This window comes from Schistosoma haematobium, chromosome 2 (genome assembly GCF_000699445.3).
Source record: "Schistosoma haematobium chromosome 2, whole genome shotgun sequence".
Lineage (NCBI taxonomy): Eukaryota > Metazoa > Platyhelminthes > Trematoda > Strigeidida > Schistosomatidae > Schistosoma > Schistosoma haematobium.
Genome location: NC_067197.1, coordinates 22370389 through 22391171, shown reverse-complemented (window position 1 = coordinate 22391171; position 20783 = coordinate 22370389). Strand labels below are relative to the sequence as shown.

The window sequence follows — 20783 nt, the reverse complement described above, 5'->3', positions numbered from 1 at the left end:
TATTTTATTTTTGTAGATTGTTGTACTTTGCACCTACAAAATGCCGAAAACATATACTCAACCACGTGTTTTATTAATTCTTGAGTAGGCAGAAGCAACTAACCCCTTTTAGAGGTAAATCCTCAAAATAATTAGTTCCGTCAGTCTTCGAAATTGATAGTGGTCTGATTAGTTTTACTGGACACACTCTGGCTGAAGGCTCTCGGCCACGCATCCTCATCAGATCACGAGTATGTTTGCCAAGCTAGGCATCCCTTGCGTCCACTGACAGACTTACGCAAGTACCCCCAATGGAGTATAGGCCGCTGACCAGCATTCTCAAACCCACTCTGTCCTGGGCATTCCTTTCTAGTTCTATCCAATTTTTTTCATTCTTCCCATGTCTGTCTCCATTCCTCGGCGTAATGTGTTCCTTGGTCTTCCTCTTCTCCTTCGACCTTGAGGATTCCATGTGAGGGCTTATCTTTGATGTAGCTGGGTACTTTCCTCAATGTGTGTCCTATCCACTTCAAGCACTTCTTCCTGATTTCCTCATCCGCTTGAATCTGATTTGTTCTCTCCCAAAGTATGTTGTTGCTTAGCGTGTCCGTCCAACGGATCCGAAGTATTTTGCATAGACAACTGTTAATAAACACCTGTATTTTCTGGATGATGGCTTTCGTAGTTCTCCAGGTTTCTGCCCCATACAGTAGAACTGTCTTGACATTTGTATTGAAAATCCTGGCCTTGGTGTTGGTTGCCAATTGTCTTGAGTTCCAGATGCTCTTCAGTTGTAAATATCCTGTTCTTGCTTTGCCGATCCGCGCCTTCACATCCGCATCAGATCCACCCTGTTCATCAATGATGCTGCCCAAATACGTAAAGGTTTTTACATCTTCCAAATCTTCTCCGTCAATTGTGATTGGATTGGTGCATTCTGTGTTGTATCGGAGAATCCTACTTTTCCCTTTGTGTATATTGAGACCTACTGCTGCTGAGGCTGCTGCCACACTGTTCGTCTTCTCCTGCATCTGTTGTTGCGTTTGGGATAGAAGGGCCAGATCATCTGCGAAGTCTAGATCATCCAGCGGCATCCTAGATGTCCACTGTATCCTGTGCCTTCCTTCAGATGTTGACGTCTTCATAATCCAGTCGATCACCAGGAGAAAGAGAAAGGGTGAGGGCAAACAACGTTGCTTGCCGCTGGTCTTCACCTCGAACGAGTCTATGAGCTGTCCTGCTTGCATGATTTAATCCATCATAGGAATTCCGTATGATATTGACTATCTTCTGGGGCACGCCGTTGTATCGAAGAAGTTTCCATAGCGTTGTTCTGTCCACGATATCAAATGCTTTTTCGTAGTCAAAGAAGTTGATGTAGAGTGATGAATTCCATTCACTTGATTGTTCCACAATTATCCGTAGCGTTGCGATTCGGTCTGTACACTATCGAACTTTACAGTATCCAGCCTATTGGTCTCTAAGTTTGGCGTCTACGGAGTCCTTCATTCTATTTAACAACACCCTATTGAAGACTCTTCGTGGTATTGAGAGAAGATTGATGCCCCTGTAGTTATCACACTTGCCCAGATCGTCTTTCTTTGGTATTTTGATCAGAAGTCCTACTTTCCAGTCTTTTGGTACTTGTTCCTCATCCCAAATCTTATTGAAAAGAATGTTGAATATCCTTGCAGTTACTGTTACGTCTGCTTTCAGTGCCTCTGCTGGAATGTTGTCTGGTCCTGCTTCTTTGCCGTTCTTGACTTGTCTGATGGTCATGCTGATCTCTTCAATTGTTGGTGGGGCAACATTGATTGGGAGGTCCGTGAGTGCTACTTCGGTGTTAGGTGGGTTCAGTGGGGCTGGTCGACTCAAGAGTTCTTTGAAATGTTCTACCCACCTGTTTCGCTGTTCTTCAATGTTAGTGAATACTTTGCCCTGCTTGTTTTTCACTGGCCGTTCTGGTTTACGGTGATTTCCACAGAGTTTCTTTGTTATGTCATACAATTGTCTCATGTTTCTTTCTCTTACAGCCTTTTCCACCGTCATTGCTAAATCTTCCGCATATTTACGTTTTTCAGTTCTGATGCTCCCCTTCACTTACTTGTTTACTTCTGTGTATTCAGCTTGTGTATTCAGTCTTGGTTGGGTCGGCAGGTGACTCTTTGGCTCATCTATGAGCTGTGAGTTACTAACCGGTTGTAGTGGATCTGTGCGGTGTGTTGGAGATGACGGCTTCGCATGCGTACCTAGACCTTCGGGCATTGTCGAGTCTTGTCGGCTTGTTACTGCCTTCAGCTGGTCGGCTGACGGCTTGACTTCGTCACGTTAGCGGTTGCGTGTGTGTTTTGCATTGGGCCAATAGTCTGTAGTGTAGTGGTAGACGATCTACCCAACCCGTCTTGAAACACGGACCAAAGAGTTTGACATGTGTGCGAGTCATCGTGTGTTACGAAACCCAAAGGCGAAGTGACGGTTAATGTTCGGCTTGTCCGGACTGAAGTGAGATTCTGTTGTCTTGCTTGTACTTTCCAGGTTGCGAACAGCGGGCGCATCACCGCCCCGTCCCATGACGTAGATATGTGACCTCGTGTAGTGTGCACCGTCGAGGCGGAGCAAAAGCGTACACGTTGAGACCCGAAAGATGGTGAACTATGCTTGTGAAGGTTGAAGCCAGTGGAAACTCTGGTGGAGGACCGTAGCGATCCTGACGTACACATCAATCGTATAAGGTGAGTATAGAGGCGAAAGACTAATCGAACTATCTAGTAGCTGGTTCCCTCCGAAGTTTCCTTCAGGATAGCTGGCATTCTGAGAAATAAACAGTTTTATCCAGTAAGGCTAATGATTAGAGGCATTTGGGAGAAATCATCCTCAACCTATTCTCAAACTATCAGTGGGTGAGAAGCTGAACTCGCTTAATTGGAGTTTTGCATTGAATGTGAGAGCCAAGTGGGCCATTTTTTGGAAGGGAAAACTGGTGCTGTGGGATGAACCGAACGTTCGATTAAGGTGCCTAACACGATGCTCATGAGATACCACAAAAGATGTTGGTTGGTCTAGACAGCAGGATAGTGACCGTGGAAGTCGGAAGCCGCTAAGGAGTGTGTAACAACTCACCTGCCGAATCAACCAGCCATGAAAATGGATGGTGCTTGAGCGTTGGACCTATACCGGACCATTGCTGTAAGCTGGGCCTATGCTGTGTGATGGCAAGCTGCACTTGGTTCAGGTATGGAGTAACGGCAACGAGTAGGAGGGTCGCTGTGGCTCGCGGGAAGCCTAGGTGAAGCAACCACAGGCGCAGATCTTGATGTTTGTAGCAAATATTCAAGTGAGTACCTTGAGGGCCGAGGTGGAGAAGGGTTCCATGGGAACAGCAGTTAACCATGGGTCTGGCGATCCTAAGTGATCCGGTAAATCGGAACAGAGACAGGGGTGCCTGACATTGTCCGTTCGAGGGCTTTGTTCAATAATCTGCAAAGTACTGTTGCATTGCAGCCCCCTGTAGCAAAAGGTAATCGGGTTAATATTCCCGACCCTGTCCACGGAGATTGATGCGTGTCGGGCCTTTGGTTCAGCGTGCGCCCAGCGCGATAATGCAGTCGACCTCGGAGACGTGGGAGTTCTGGGAAGAGTTCTCTTTTCTTTGTTAGGAGTTCATCCACCCCCTGGTAATCGGCTTGTCCGGAGATAGGGGGCTACCCTCCGTGAAGCACCACCATTTTTGTGGTGTCCGGAACGCTTTTGTCAGCTCTTGAAAATCTGAGCGAAGCAGTATAAGTTTCGTGGCAGGCCGTACCCATATTCGCATCAGGTCTCCAAGGTGAACAGCATTTGGCAATTCAACAATTTAGGTGAGGCCAATCGGCAAATTGGATCCGTAACTTCGGGAGAAGGATTGGCTCTGAGGGCCGAGTCAGACAGACCGAGATCAGGTACGTGTCGGTCCAGTTGGGGGCTGGTTTTTTTGCTGCTTTGCGTGCTTCGGTGCTCATTGTGGTTAGGTTACTGAACTCTGACCCGGGTCGATCGTAAGTAGTTTCAGCTGTTAGTGTCCTGCAGCCAGCAACGCGCGAGGACTTGTTCCACGTCGCGTCAAGCGGCTGTACTTCCATGAACTGGCGCGCGACGGCTAACTCAGAACTGGCACGGACCAGAAGGATCCGACTGTCTAATAAAAACAAAGCATTACGGTGTCCATTGATTGGTCTTGACGCAATGTGATTTATGCCCAGTGCTCTGAATGTCAAAGTGAAGAAATTCAACCAAGCACGAGTAAACGGCGGGAGTAACTAGCACTAGAGACATGTGCACTAGTGTACTTGATCACTCAATAGACACTTGCAACACGTCTGCAGGCAACCATGTCAACCATAACAATTTTATTTCAAACCCTAATACTTTCATCATTGGCAACTCTAAGAGCAGTCAAGCGGGACATAACCTCAATCAAACTATTCACGACTCATAACCGTACAAATATCTAGTTAATGTAACGGTGAATCCCGATCACTAAATTACAAAACTGTACACAAAGCAGCTGCAATCATTCCTCTTAAGCTAAAACGCTCAAATACTTTTGAATCTAAATCCAGTTATACCTTTACAGTTCCCCATTATCACTCCAGATGCTTCGATAAAAGTCCAAAAAGACTTAAAATGTCATAGAAATTGTTATAATATCTGTAGCTGCTCGATCACGGAAATGCGAAATAACACAAGGAATGCAGCACACATAGCTCACAACCTGCATCTGTCGATAGCACTAGATGACCCTAAAACAAACACTGTGAACTGACAACATCCACTCATTCTAGTGCTAGACTATACCTATTTAGCATCACGCCTACTTTGAGTGAGTATTGAGAGTTCCAAGAATCAGAACACAACCATACATAATAGAAACACCTCCCTTGACAATAATCTCAGACAATGTCTCATTTCTAACCCGAAACACACAACACGCTTAGCCACCCATAACAGGGCTGTAATGATCCAAAGTACTCAAGAAAGCTACAGCATTGGCCTATTTGGCCACCCACTTAGTGATTCTAGACACTTTCCGAGTCTAGCTGCTCTACGAAACTCTTTGGTCTCCTCAGTTCGACATTAACACCACCTCTCCCATTTTTGTTTCCACCTCTTGACAGTATTTCTGGGAAGTCTCGGGGGCGATGATCCCACTCTTTTAAGACCAGTCTTTATACGCTCCAACCTAAAGAGGAGTGATATATCTTTCTCTCCATTGATGACTGTCCTCCACCATAAAAGGCTCTTTGGCTAAACCTCCTGGCCACTCCCGAAATACCCTTCTTATCCATTCGACCCACTCTACTCCACCTGTCACTCCTAAACATATTTCTTTCGCCAAACTACCATCTGACCATTCTTCTCCCACTATCCATATAGAAACTAAGACAAACGAACATGAATATTGGCCCAGTACTTCTAATTCTCCCTCTTCTTCCCATGACAGAACAAACAACCCACTACATTTGCATCACACCCTTCTATTGGATCTCATATAATAGATAGTAAAACCAACCAAGTTATTAGTTCTGGTGCTAGGGGTTGAAAAAAGGTGTGATGATTGTTGCACAAAATACATCAGCTTTTTTGATAGACAACAATATCATCTTAAAATACTGTTTCTAGTCTTTGATTTTTGTCCCCCTTAAAATACTACACACAGTCATTCTTAACGAATCAGATATTTTGTTTGCTCACACCAAGAAATAACTCCTAGGTTAAATGTAATGAATGAAAGGAAAGCGCCAATTTGACGTCGATTGGTGTCTTCGTTTGTTGTGGGAGATGACAGTTTGTTAATTAGCTAAAATACACTATGATATTATGGATGACAGTGGAAATAATCTTCACAAAAAACAGGGTACCAGGTTAGTATGTAGCAGTTTTCCTTTACTTCTTTATTATAGGGTCTTCAAGAAAAGCAGCCCAAATGGAAAAGTAATAGTGGTTTTAACTGTATTTTCTCGTAGATCACAACATACTTGTGCAAAAGGGATTTCATCGACAGTCTAGCAGATGTAGATCCGATTGGTGAGGCCTGTGTAATCTATTTGAGTTTAATATGTATTTCGAATTCGGAATGTATATTTCGAAATATACTTTTATGTGTAAATGACATGTTAACTGTCTTTATATCAAGCTTGTAGTATCAGTAACTTTTCGTTCTACTTACTACATGTCTGTAGTTACTTACAAAAGTTTCGCGATGTCAGAGAAACCACATATTTTTGGATGATATATGCTGTACTTATTTATTTCAAAACCTCATTCCAACCAAATTTTATTTAGAATGATCTATTATTACAGTGCTTTATGATTTCATCTGGTTGCAGGACAACTGCACTTCTAAATCCATATGTGCAATTGGAGTGGCTTATTGAGGAACCGTTTTTGGCTATAATTGAGAAACTGGAAGGTGGATACAAAGATATTTTATCAAATGTTTTCTTTGAATTATATCAGACGACAGAATAACATTCTAAAAGTTAAAGTTATGGCACTTTATTTCTGCACTACAGACATTTACATGTTGGACTCTCAGTTTCCTCACATAAATATTAAAAGTAATATAGTAATATAAGCATAGCTAGTCATATTAGTCAAACAGAATATACGAAATCGTAATTCAAAGTTTACGTGATTTATATACAACTTCTACTTTTCAGAGGGCGTCGTATTGGTTGACCCAGAGTATGTCAAGGGACGGAAGGTGTTCACTCACGTTTTATCAGCATTTCGTTATGGACGTGAAGATTTGGATGTACTTGGGTTGACATTTCGCAAGGATCTCTATCTAGCCTCAGCTCAAGTTTACCCTCCAGTTTATGCATCCGAATCCGATAACTGTGGAAGGGTTCTATTAAATCCGGCAAGTACAGCTGTTTGTGGAAGTTCTAAGCCTCCTGGTCCAGAAGTTTCTGAAGGGACAGATGATAGTTTACACTCTGGTACTCTTCCACTGACAAGACTACAAGAACGTCTTATTAAAAAGTTAGGAAGTAATGCCTTTCCATTTTACTTCAAGGTAAGCTTTTAACTTCGAGTTATTTATATTTTGTACCAGAAATGGTCCCTAGGCACCAAAGGTAACTTGCCAAATTTTTGCAACAAGAATGTCAAAATAACTCAACTATCGGAAAGTTTTGCCCATCGTGGTCGTGTGGTTGCTCAGTAATAAAAGCAACAAACTAAACAGAAATAGGAAGACTCACCGAAAGAAGCGTCTTGATTGTTTGAAAAAGTGCAGCTAACTAAAAAGCGTTTGGTTGACCTAGTACAGATTGCTGGAGTATATAAATGTATTTTTGCAACACATAGCTTGGAAAGCGGGTCTTGATAAGATGATAATTGCACACTTTATGTTCCCAAAACAATTCTGACGAAAGGTTTACCTTCACAAACTTCAAGTCAAACTCATGAACACCTTTGCTGAAATTACATAAGATATTGTGCATCACCTTGAAATGACAATTGGCATAAAGTGGATTAACATGCCAGCTGTTTGCGTGGAATGAATTCAAAACTGTGTTTGATGAGGATATTTGTGGAGAAGTTTAGTACCATCCCTTCTATAAACCATAGACGTTGAGTGTTATGGGCTAATTACAATGGCAAAGAAACACTTGATTTTTTTCAACCAGTTCTGAAATCTGCCCAAATTCAATTTCCGTCTATTTATGCAGTGATTTTATAGACAAACTTAGCTTTCGTTTATTATCCCGTCACCCATCTACTGGTTCACGTTAAATATATTTAGTGTGGAGAAATATAAGAATTGTATTGGTTGAATAACTGCTTTTTAATACATAGCCACCAACTGTTCTTTCGGATCATGAGTAAAACTTGCCGTTAAATTCACAAAGATGTTGGATATATATCTTTTTGTACAACATTTGTTTTGACAAAATACTTAGTAGGTATTCAAAAATGATTTAAAAAGTTTAGGGCGCGATATATACTTCATGTTTGTGAAAACAGTTTACTGGTATTGGACAACGTTTTGAAATGCTTGGTAATGTTTAACTAACCAGACTATTCAAACTTTCAGTAATCGTGTTTCTAGAAGAGATATTTAACTCAGACTGCTATGCTTTTCGAAATAAAAAAGGATGCATTATAGTGTCAAACAAAACACATTTTATTCACTGTTTTATGACTTAGTATTTTTACACGAGTAAATTGAGGAATAATCGAAAAGATTTCTGATGATTATGGACGTTTGTATACAAAGTGGCTTTGAATATGAGAAGACAGGATCTATTCCTTGAAATAAACAATAAATCTCCTGAAGTTTCTTCGTTCCGATTTCTAAACTTGTGTTCAGATACTGAAAAATAAACTTTTATCTTATGTTATAGTCAGTTATTTCATATCATTTGTCCTTCAGGATATTTATCAACTCGTGTTGTTTCGTTTTACATACATTTATTTGTTAAAGCTTCCTGCAGACGCACCTGCTTCAGTTACACTTCAGCCAGGTCCAAATGAGAACGGCAAAGTAAGCAAGACAAATAATTTGCCTTCTATTACAAAGTTTGCTTGAGGTTTCTACATATCCACCTAACTTTAATCCATTTATAGATAGGGAGTATTAGATAACTACAGGAATAGAAAATTCACTTGCACTATGATAACAAACCGTCTCAGTGGTATCTACCTTGGAGCAAGAAAGTTCTTGTTTTACAGTGTCATTAAATTAATTTCCGAATTTGATGACTTTATAGACGCTATAGTACGAATTGTTGGCAGTGAATGTGTTACTAATGGCTTTATCATTTTATCCAGCGCATTGTGTTTAGTTGCTTTGATAGATGGATATCCCATTGAATTTTCCTTGTTGGTTGTTGTACAAACATTAATCTCCTTTTTATAATAAAGTTGTTGAAAGCACAAATAATTTCATGTTGTTTAGCATAAATTGTTTAGGGATATAAAGCAATATATACTGATCAGACGGTTTCACTATGAAAATTGTTTTCTTGAACTGAAATCTATTTCTTTTGTCTAAACTACACTTATCACCATAACCGAGCCTTAGCAAAATTACCTACAAATCTGGTCTGTTTCATATGCCTAAGTGATATTAACTGTAGTTTCATAAATGTTTCAGGCACTATCGCGGATATGATGTTTCTGATTATAAGATTAATTCTAAAGTTATTATAGTTTTATCCTGACCAGTTACAACAGTCATCGAATTGCAATATCTAATGCATAACTACCACCCTAAGTACATGGAAAAGTCCGAACATAGCTTATAGCCATTTTGCGAGGCCCTACTGTTAGTGTTTTCTTGACACAACACAATCACAAAAACTAGTGTCTCCGACGATCAAATTATCAAGTGTCTCGTGAATATTTATATGAATATTTAACGTAATTGTGTCAGACAAGTTTTATGCAACGAATCATGACATCATGAAACGGGCTTTATCATGTCATCAGTCCTTACAATTTAAAAAGATCTGCCAGTATATCCATATACTGATATTCAAAAACTAGCATCGTCGATATGAATTATTAATAGTATGAATCTAATGTTGACACAAACCATCGACAAGTGTTAATGTAAATCTTTCGAACAGAATAGAAGTGTTAATTATCTAATTTTCATTTAATATTCCAACAATATTTTCCTGTGACATAAATGATCTCAATCAAAAACTTAATAATCTCCACAAGCCCTATACTAGTTAATCAACATGTGCTCACTAGTAACTAGCTTCATGAGGGAATTCTCGGAATTCTAGTGAGAAGCCGTGACCAGTGGAGCTAGTCCATGTCGGGTAGAGACAGGTATCTACCTCAGTACAATGGAAGTTGGTCGCGCAATTTCGTGGATTGGTTGGCGTTAGACACTATCACCATTGGATGCCGGCTCAGTGGTCTAGTAGGTTAAGCGTTTGCGCGCGTGGCTGAAGGCCCTGGGTTCGGGTCCCGCGAGCGGGATCGGGGATGTGCACTGCTGAGGAGTCCCACACTAAGACAAAACGGCCGTCCAGTGCTTCCAAGTTTCAAAAGGTGGTTTATTATCAATCGGTTCATGATCTCAATCAAAAACTTAATAATTTCCACAACCCCTATACTAGTGATTTTTAATTGTAAGTGAAATGTTCTGTCTACCATATAATATAAATTCAGTATTAGTTCACAGATAATTTCAAAATATCCTCGTACATGGAAGATTTCTGAAAATATTAAAATGATTTCATTTGTACTTTAAACGCTTTCTAAATGCAAAAATTCAATGCCCATTGCTCAAAGTACCTAAATGTTATTTAGTGAACAGATAGATATTCAAACCAAAAACCATTTAAATCTCCATTCTGTCTTAACTTTTGATTGAAATGAGATTATAATATTCGTGTCAGCTAGTTTTTCTCAGTATAGAGCCTGGGATGTGCTTTGACGGATGCTACCATATGATATTAGCACAGCAAGATGAAACTAACAAGGTGGATAGCAAATGAGATCAAGGCACTTGAGTGGCGCTAACAAAAACAAAAACTGATCATTTGAAATGTGGTCGGAGAAGACAGGGTTCAAAAACTTAAATAGAAAGGATTACTGGAATACAAAATGAAGAGGAAATTAAAGAGTCGAAATATCCGCGCCACTGTGACCGATCCTGAGACATGCAATCCAAAGTTTTTTAATTATTTTCATTTAAACATTTGTAAATTATTCAAAACTGTGATTTTTCATTGTATACTTCAAAACAATAATTTATTTTTCTAGCCATGTGGTGTAGACTATGAACTAAGAACTTATGTGGCTGAGACATCGGATGATAAATTACAAAAACGGTAAGTTATGTATTATTTTTGGAAATAAAGAATTAACAATTTTATTGATTGAAAAGTTAAAACAAAATAAACTGGAAGAAGTTTGATAAAATTATAAAACCTGATCAAGTATATTATATGTTGAGTTATGACTGGCAGTTAGCCGCTAGCTTGAATATCTGGGCCACCTGTTCTTGCCATCTAGAACAACAACAAGTTAACTGTTTTTTTTGCTTGTTTTAACAAATCGTAATATCTACTGATCGCATAAACTATTCAAGCGCATTTATGAAAGGTTTGAAACCTTTCATTGTAAAGTTAGCAAAAAAGTGCAATCAGAGACATCGTGGTAGCTGACCATATGCATTGAAATAAATGAAAATTATTCAGATGCCAATTCTTAAACTGTTAACATTTAACTGGCGGCCACTCAATATTCATCGTCAGAATCGATCAAGCAATAAGAAAAAGAAATCTTATCAGAATGGGTTTTGTGGAGATTGTTTAGAAATTTCACTGGTTGAAATCATGAGTCAACTGAAGCTAGACCACCATGGAAAACCTGGAAGCACTGGACGGCCGTTTCGTCCTGGTATGGGACTCCTCAGCAGCGCGCATCCGCGATCACGCACCCCACGGGATTTGAACCCAGGATGCCGGCTCAGTGGTCTAATGGTTAAGTGCCCGCGCGCGAAACCATTAGGTCCTGGGTCCGAATCCCGTGGGGGGCGGGATCGGGGCTGCGCACTGCTGAGGAGTTCCATACCAGGACGAAACGGCCGTCCAGTGCTTCCAGGTTTTCCATGGTGGTCTAGCTTCAGTTGACTCATGATTTCAACCAGTGAAAAAAAATTTGTTGAAATATTTTGTCCTGTCTATATTGTACTAGAAATATAATGTTAAATAAAGCCATTAATAAGAATAATAAATCAATATTGTATAAGTTCTATTTTATGGTTAAAAATAAGTTTTCGAACCCATATTTTTTTTGTTGTATCAGGGTATATTTTAATTTTCTCTTGTCTTGTGAGAAATCTGTTTAACAAAGAACAATAGTTACTTATTGAAACTTTTCATCTAAACATACAAAATGAATCTTTAAAATGATTAGTTTATAATTCTTTAGTAATTTTAGTATTATTCTCATTTGAATATGAATAATTGTTTCTTTTTTGAAATGATCTACTTCTAAACAAATTAGATGTCTTCCGACTAAATTGTTTGCATTTCCCTCAAAATAACAATATATGATAATGATTAACAAAATACTTTTGAAAAATGAGAGGTTTATTTGAATGAATAAATAAATAAATAGGCGGAAAATAATAAAAAAGTAACATGGTTTTATACATTAAGGAATTTTTCTGAAAAAAAAGATTTTGATAATATTTGTTGCCTAGTTTTTATTTATATGATGGTGGTAAATTCTTTTATTTGAATTAAGGTTTATTAGTTCTTTTTTCATAATACAAATGGATGGTCAATGTCTAGTTTAATGTGTATGAAGTATATCATATATAATGCTGTTTAGTATTTGTATACAGACTTTTTCTGATTTGTTATTAAATAAGTTAATGTAAGGTTAATTCTTCTGATACATTGATAAGAGCTGAAACTAGAGAAAGATGACTATGTTGTTTAGCAAAATTAATCATTATTTGGTCAGATGTAGTCGACTGGAGACTATTTATTCAAGTCTCATGTTCTTTTACACTCGTTATAATCGTATAGCTGTAATATTGACAGAACTAGTTTTCGCTTACGAGTTCGATACAGTTTCATCAAGCTTCACAATTTTAAACGCGTTTTAAAGACTACATAAACATGATATCAGTCACTACTTAGTAATCAACTGTAAAGTTAATTGCTGTTTCAATTACTTTGTAACCAAACAAAATTACTGTAAAACAGTCCTTACAGAAAGAAGCATACAGATTCGCGAGCGCTAAAGACCTATTTTTTCTTGGCTTAGGACATCTCAAAAGGACACACTCTCATGTATCATAGATAAGATAATGCTACTGACTTAGCGTGTTTGAAATACAATGGATTTCCTGCTCTGATCAACTGGTAACAGTGCCATTTCATCATCAAAATGTCTCTGATAACTACTCAACTAACTGTACATTTATATGATTCTACTGATTATTACGATCTTACTTATGTATTATGTTCCAAAATACATAGTATGGCTTAGTCATCTTGATTTCATTTATATGATATAAATGATTGCATACGCATAAATTTAATGCCTTGCTAGGCAAGGATAATAAATATTCAGTGCACATAACCTGTTTGAGGTGAGTAGGTGATTGTATATTTTTCGTACTTCTATTGTAAAAACAATCTAATCAACTGTAAAAATGTATTCTGAACACATTTTCGGTGAATTTGGTAAGTATATTAAAGTAACGTGTGAATATACCGAACAGAAAACATAAGTAATTCAAATAAAGCAGATCACAAATTGAGTTTCATCATAAATTGATAGCAAGTGGAAAACACTTGGAAAATAGGGAGCATCAGATAGTTGTTTAACTATAGTGTAAGGCTCCTAAGCAGATAATACGCACATCTTTATCAAAAATCGGTCTGAAGACCTTCAAAATTTGCTACGAGTTCATTATCTTTAGACTGACAAGTTGAAGTTTGAAGGTACAGATTTTTACTTTGAAACAATTTACATTGTTAAGTGACATCAATCAACGACAGTGGATGAAGTGGTTGTCCTTCACAAGTCATTTCTCACTAGGACTCCTTAAGTTTAGATGAACGCTAGTCTTTTAAGAGTGTTCGATTGATGGTAAGTAGAATTAGTAAAGATAATATAATATTACATCGGTAGTTCAAACAACCCTTTGTATTAATTTGATCTTTTTTAATGTATCGATATCCCTCAATTCTAATTCAGTTTCTTCATTATCTATTTATGGTGGCCATAAGTATGGAAATGCGCGCGTGTGGCATTTGTACATCACATATTTTAAAAACATTTTCGTTTCGCATAGACGTCTGTAGCATGAAAAGGGACCTTCGAACTGGTGAAATTAATATTATTCTTTTTTTATATTCCGTTGAATATATTATACCATGTAATAAATGTCTTTTACTGTGGATTGTATGTCTCATGATAATTACTCATCCTATACAATGTTCATTTAATACCAATGCCTGTTTCGACCAGTACACTAGTTATAAAGATCTTGTTTATTGGAAGTTGAAAATATCATATTTAATTTTGCTTAAACTATGTTTTTTAGTTTTAATGATTTTAAAAATACTAGTGAAATCGTAGAAAAGTGGTGTGATTCATCACTAATCTTATGAAATATTTTATAGTGTCTACTTGAATGTCAATTCGTAGGTGTGTAACTGTTCAATGCTCGACACAATATCAAAATTATGTTTTATCAAGATGATGATATGTTATTTGAAAAATGCTTATGTAATTTACAATTCCTTACAATAAATAAGGGAATGTTTAAGTATTTTGTGATGTGTATTTACTTCTTGAAGTGTTTTTATTATTTTATCTTAACAACAAGAAAAAACGTATCCACCATGAAATCCATCTTACAGAACATTTAATAGAAGTGAACTTTGTTATTCAGCATACTGTGAGACGAAACACTAATAATTTTTCACATATCTGACTACTACCGATCACTTAGCTGTACTATCATTGAACTAAGTTGGAGAAGGGCTATAGGCTACCAGACCAATAAATGCCATCAGTATATGAAGTCGATGACTATTAGTCCGAGCTGTGTTTACAGATGCAAGGGTCCTTGTTTCTTGTTTATCATATAGTTTCGTATTGATGTGAAATATAAAAACGTGCACAGATACACATAACCGGCTGTGCATATGTCAGGAGATTATTTCAAAATACTAAAAGTCATATAACTGTTACGTACGAATAGTCTTAAATATCGAAATCCAATAATAGAAAATACTAATATTTAGGGCTTAGTTAGATGACCACTGAGAACCAGAAAACACTGGACAAATGGTCTATCCTACTACAGGACTTCCAAGAAGAGCAAATCCACAACCCTGCTGCAGATCTAACCAAGAACCTTTATTCTCGTAGGTTAACACTTAAGCTTCAGGCAACTGATCCAGCATCTGATGGTTTACATGTCCAAAATCAACCAATTCGAAATATTGCGTGACTACCGTGGATTGTCTACTGTAGATAACTGTCTCACAATTGATATAATTGAACATCACTGGTTACGGATCCTTACTAGAACTCCAGGAATTGCATCTTGACGCTAGTCATTAATAAGTATATTATTATTCTCAGTACAATGGAGTTCATCGAGAAATACTGATGAACAATAATGTATATGTAGTTGTAGTGTTTAGATCAATTAATAGAAAAACTTTAATTTTAATAACATTTTCTTTTATAAATTTAAAGTAATACGATAAATGGAATTGTACATTCAAACCATAAATTGTGTTGTATTATTCAATATTAATTATTCAAATAATTACAAATGAGTTGTTTGCATAAAACATCAACTCCTTATTCAGATATAATTGTAGATAAAATTCTGAATAACTATGTGAATATCAGTTAAAAGTTCATCTTCTAGTTATTCATAATACACGCTTTCTTTTTTTTTTTTAAAAAAAAACTATGCTAAATTAACCAACTGCTGAATTTCTATTGACCATTTTATTAAAAACCAAGAAAGTCTAAAGCGTAAAAAATGCCACATTTTGTCAAGAAATAAAGAAAAGTGGAGAAGTCCAATGAAAAATAATCCAGGGAACAAAAAGAAGTAAACAAGAGTAGCATGTAGTAAAAGATGTACTTCAATAAAAAGTACATCAGAGGACACTTTTTTAAAATTAAATGAGGTTCTCATATTTTTTACAAAGAATGTGAAACAGAACTATAGTAGAGCTTCTACTGACTTTTATATTAAGCCATATTTGATTATGTCTCTAGGATATCAACTGAGCAGTGATGGTGAACCAACAGATCCCAATCCTGTACAGATCTTTTTCATAACCCACAAACATGTCATACACTGACCTACTTTAGGCTTTTTTCGACCAGTCTCAGCGTCGATAAATGTTACAATGTGGAGGTCACTAGGACGACAGATCCAAGCCAAACAAGCAGGTTTTTCAAGACGGTGACACCAGCCGGAATTATTATCACTATACAAAGATTCATGTTAAAAAATATCCCCATAACTAGCATGGTGTTTATACCGAGTACCAGCAACCCTTCAGAGACAACGACGATCAGACACAGATAGTCACCGAGCATCACCGACTCAGAAGGGTCAGGTTTCAAATGGATACAGCAAAACTGATTTTACTGCCTAGTTGTAAGCCTGATCTTTTAAGGTCAAATTAAAATCATGAATTCGACAAAGATGGTCCAGACTAGCATAAACCGCTTTGACTTTCACTATGCGTAGATTTATCTCTTCAATTACGCTTCAACGAATACTTACACGACTTCGCAGACGCACGCACATCTCAACTTATTCTAACTACTTACCGTCTACGAATATTGGTCGTCAACTGAATAAGTAAGATTTGTATTGTTTGTGATTCATCGCACAGCAAGACAATGTAATCTACATACATATTATAACGGATATAAATCACTTCTTCTAAAGCTTTTTTCTCAGAATGTCATCAATGTCAGAGTTGAAGAGAAAGGGTGAGATTGAACAAGCCTATTTAACCTAGTTTCTGAAATGTAACAGTGGAGGGAGTTGGTTGCATACTCTTACTCCTCCTTAGGCATTTATGTACAGAGCATTTAAGATGTTACTAAGTTTTTTAGACATCCTCTTCTTCAATAGCCGAACACAGAATAAAACCGTGGATTTCTCATACCTAATTATGAGCCAGACTGTTCATCTAAAAGTTGGCAATACTATCTGAGTGCTCAAATTGAAGTATGTGAAATGAAGTCTGAATCTGTAACTCAGTAATTAAAGATGAAAATGATTGCCTTGAACAACTTGTTTAAAAAAGCACTTGGTAAAGTAACTAAACTACTAATGTTTTCACTCATGAGCTCGTGATTAATGTTTGAAAACAGATCGATTTTTATTATTTTATTTTTATCAAGATCATCGTTTCTATCATTCACTGAGTGTATGTACTTATACGTGTGTGCATTGTTTTTCTAAAAACAAAATTCAATTTGCCAATTATTTTGGTGATAATTGATCGTTTCTATAATATGATTGAATGTTTTTGTTTTTTCATATTAAACTGTTACAGCTCATTTACTCCAATTTTTGCAGCCGAATGTTTTTATGCGGAGCTATAAGCTGCCGCCCGGACAATCAATTACAGTGTAATAAACGGTGAATACTAATATTAACAACAATAATACTAATACTAATAATGATAATAGTAATAACTGCAATTCTTAACAATTAATAATATTGGTATTAATCAAACTAAAATTGCTCTGAGTGTTTTGGTTTATATATTTATGGTGATGTTATATTGTAAAAATATCTGAAAATTTTAACGTGGTGTAATGTAAATTATAATAAGTAAGATTAACTAACATTTTCTGCTTCCTTATTGATGTTAATAGAACCCCGATGAAAGAAAGAAGTTTTGATTAACCTATACTTGATTAACTAACTTTTTTTGAGTGTTTAAAACTGAGTTCGTACTTCTATTAAATTGTAATTAACATAAAAGAAATAATAGATAAATGGAAAAATACATAAGAAACAAAATGAAGATGGTTCAATAAAAGAAACATTTGTCTTCAACGACATTGTTTACTTGAGCTGTATACTTGTATGTCGAAGACAAAGAATAAGAGAATAACTAATACTGAAAATTTTTAATAGTGGAAGAAGTCCTTGGATAATAAAATAGAAGACTGAATATGTGATGTTTTCTCACTGAGATCATGCTTGAGTTAATGAATTACTATAGACTCAGCAGTGCACAAGTTTACTGTCTACGTAGTAATGCAAGGTAGTGCCCAAATAGACGTCTGGCAAATGCAAACTCTATACTGTTAATATAACATGTCTTACAAGATCGAGTAAAGTGGTAGATACAAATCGATAGTACAAGTAACATTTTTTGTGTTTGTTTGGGTGCAAGCAATGTTGAAGTTAGGCATAGGATACTGGCAAACCAGTCGATGACGTAGTGAACCTTTATCGACTAAGGTGACCAGGAGAGATTCTATGTATGTCTAACCACCGCCTACTCCGATGAGGAATGCTTAGCAATGCAAAAATAGGTTGGAAGAAAGGTAGTTGCAATAAAACTAAAAACGTGACAGTCTATGAAGTCATAGAGTGTTGGTTCGAGGCATATTGGCAGATGCAGACTATTTGGGCAAGGTCAGTGTGATAACCATGACCAGTATCTGGAGACGTTTTGTGAAATGAATCAGAATCGTTTACAATGACTCAGATATACTCAATTTTATTTTACTGTCGATTTTGTGTTCCGATACTCCTTCATGTATACCTTCCCAATGGATTTTTGAACCCTTTTTTTTAAAACCGTGATTGCTATTACGTTGTTTTGATCACTTTTGCTATTCATTCGCCTAATTTCGCTTCATCGTGCTATTGTGGTATGGAAACTTGAAGCCACTCAACTTTGATAATGACTGACTGTGTGTTTGAGTGTGTATCTATGAAAATAGAGGTGATAAACAGGAGACAGTTATTATAATTTATTCTATTCCATTATATAAGAGAAGTTTAATGTATACGGTGATATTTGGAGTGACTTTTTTGTTAGTTAACAAATTTCTGTAATCCATACCTGCGCTAAACTGTTTTATAATGCAAAATCTCATCAATACGGTGTAGCATAAATTCACAATAACAACAATTATGATGAATACTTGTTTTTTGTGCGTGAATGGTTTTCTCTTAAAGTTGACTTTAGCGTTAAACTATTATCATTCTCTAATTTATATTTTTCGAAATCAATAGTAATGCTGTTCGACTTGCTATTCGTAAACTGACTTATGCACCAGAAGAACCAGCCCCACAACCATCTGCAGTGGTCCTTAAAGAATTCATTATGAGTCCAGGTACACTTCGTTTGGAGGTCTCTCTAAATAAAGAAGTAGGTAGTTGTTTTACTGATTTTAAACTTTTTCTGTTTATTTGGATTAATCAATTTGCTTTAAATACTTTCATTCCAGATTTTAAAATCTCTAAGAACCTATAGAAAAATAACCCAAATAAATATTATTTGAAGATAAGATTGATTTATAAAATGAATAGAGAAGGGAATGGTAATATAAAGTCTACGAGTTGACACATAATTTCCCTACTGATAACACTTTTAGTAGTTTTTAACAGTCGAATTAATGAGTCTATTAAAGCCAGACCACCATAGAAAACCTGGAAGCGCTAGACAGCTTTTTCGTCCTGATATGGGACTCCTCAGCAGGGCTCATCCACGATCCAGCTCGTAGGATTCGAACGCAGGACCTATCGTCCTCGCGCGCGAGCGCTTAAACTATAGACCATTGAGCTGGTATCCAACGGTGTTAATGTCCAACTTTAACCAATCCACGAAATTGCACGACCATCCACCATCGTCTTCAGCTAGTAACTGTTTACATTGGATAGTTGACCTCCACTGGCCACGGCGTCTCACTGGAACTCCAGGAAATACCTCATGAAGCCAGTCACTTTTAAGCACATTTTTGGTATTGTTGAGTTTTAAGAGCCACTTGGTTAAGTCGCGACAATGAATGCTTCACAATCTATCCATTTCAAAGAATGCCACACCATAACAGTCTGCCCAAAACTCCAACCGTTTTCCTCTTTTTAATGAGTATCTTACTGATTAAGTCAAGGATAAACCTTTTCTTTTTTCTTGTGTGTGGATTGTATTTGTTTGAATTTTAGATATCCGATTTGTAAATGAAATTCCATGGGACTTTCTCGGAATACTGATTACCGAATACTTGCATCCTGTTACTTTTGAATAACTGAACAAAATTATTTCTTAATGATCTGTTTTACTCAATAAGTTATTACAATTACTGATCATCAAACTAAACTGTAATTAAATAGATCCATTAGTTTACAAATAGTAACAGTCAAACATAAGATGTTAAATGTTTGATGAAGAATCACTTCAATATTACACAGTCACACTCATTGGTCTGTATTATATATATTTGCCTTTATTGCTATATTAAGAAACATAATTTCGTTTCTATGAACGTGTCATCGTTTCATCATGTAAGCTTATCATTTATTGATACCATGTAAAAATATCAAAAGTGGTTTTCTTCGGGGATTATACTCAAGTATAAAACCTAAATACATAATCCAAAATGTAATGAAGTGATATCAGAAGATAGCATCACATGATAGTTGATAATCATACGAGGCTGATGCATTATGTTTTCTATTTTCGAGTCGAATATCTTATTACACGTAAAGAATGCTTCCTTAGGTAATTCTGGAGTGCAATGAATGCTTTTAATTCTTTTGTAAAGGGTTTAAATACATATATTTTGTAGTTTATTATTAAAACTGCTTATATTGTTCTCCAATGAATTATAAATGAATCACTTTATTTTTCGTTTCAAACCGTATAAAAAACAATTAAGTTATTCAACATTGTAGCTATATTTATATAGAGTGAATTTCGCGAAAATCGTTTTATGACTTAAAAAGCAGAATTTATCACGTACTGAGATTCACTAGTAAAGCATTATAAGCATAATGGATAGATCATAATTAAACAGATACTGGAAATCAGAAAGCATCAGTAAACTATTTTGTCTTATTACTAAAATCCTAAGCAAGAAACATCTACGTCCTTACCGGAGATGTAACACAGAACGTTTGGTGTCATGCGCGAACGTTTAAGTTTTAGACAGCCGATCCGGGGACCGATTGTGTAGATGTCCGAATCCAATCAGTTAGCAATGTTGCTTGACCATCTTGCATTACCTGCCATGAATAATTATCTCATATCCAATAT

The 20783-nt window shown here is 36.6% G+C and overlaps 2 protein-coding genes across 3 annotated transcripts in view; one reads left to right on the top strand and one right to left on the bottom strand.

Moving 5' to 3' along the window:
- Positions 1-5590: 5590 nt before the first annotated feature.
- Positions 5591-20783, top strand: part of ARRB1_2 (Beta-arrestin-1) — a gene marked incomplete at its 3' end in the record, with an annotated part of 43193 nt that continues 28000 nt past the window's right edge. Inside the window, exons 1-7 of one of the 2 annotated variants that reach the window (XM_051214635.1) lie at positions 5591-5879; positions 5919-5949; positions 5982-6042; positions 6678-7036; positions 8450-8509; positions 10750-10817; positions 18764-18899. In XM_051214635.1, the coding sequence (XP_051067818.1) occupies positions 5836-5879; positions 5919-5949; positions 5982-6042; positions 6678-7036; positions 8450-8509; positions 10750-10817; positions 18764-18899 (759 nt within the window). In that variant the 5' untranslated portion in view covers positions 5591-5835. Of the gene's footprint in view, positions 5950-5981; positions 6043-6677; positions 7037-8449; positions 8510-10749; positions 10818-17060; positions 18900-20783 lie in introns of both variants that reach the window. The other variant, XM_051214636.1, reaches the window with a different exon arrangement.
- MS3_00006473 (uncharacterized protein) lies at positions 6835-20759 on the bottom strand (the record flags this gene model as incomplete). The annotated part of the gene is made up of 6 exons (XM_035730881.1): positions 6835-6979; positions 8696-8874; positions 15047-15073; positions 15851-15974; positions 16324-16402; positions 20753-20759. The coding sequence occupies 6 exons, from the start codon at positions 20757-20759 to the stop codon at positions 6835-6837; spliced, it is 561 nt and encodes a 186-aa protein (XP_035585554.1).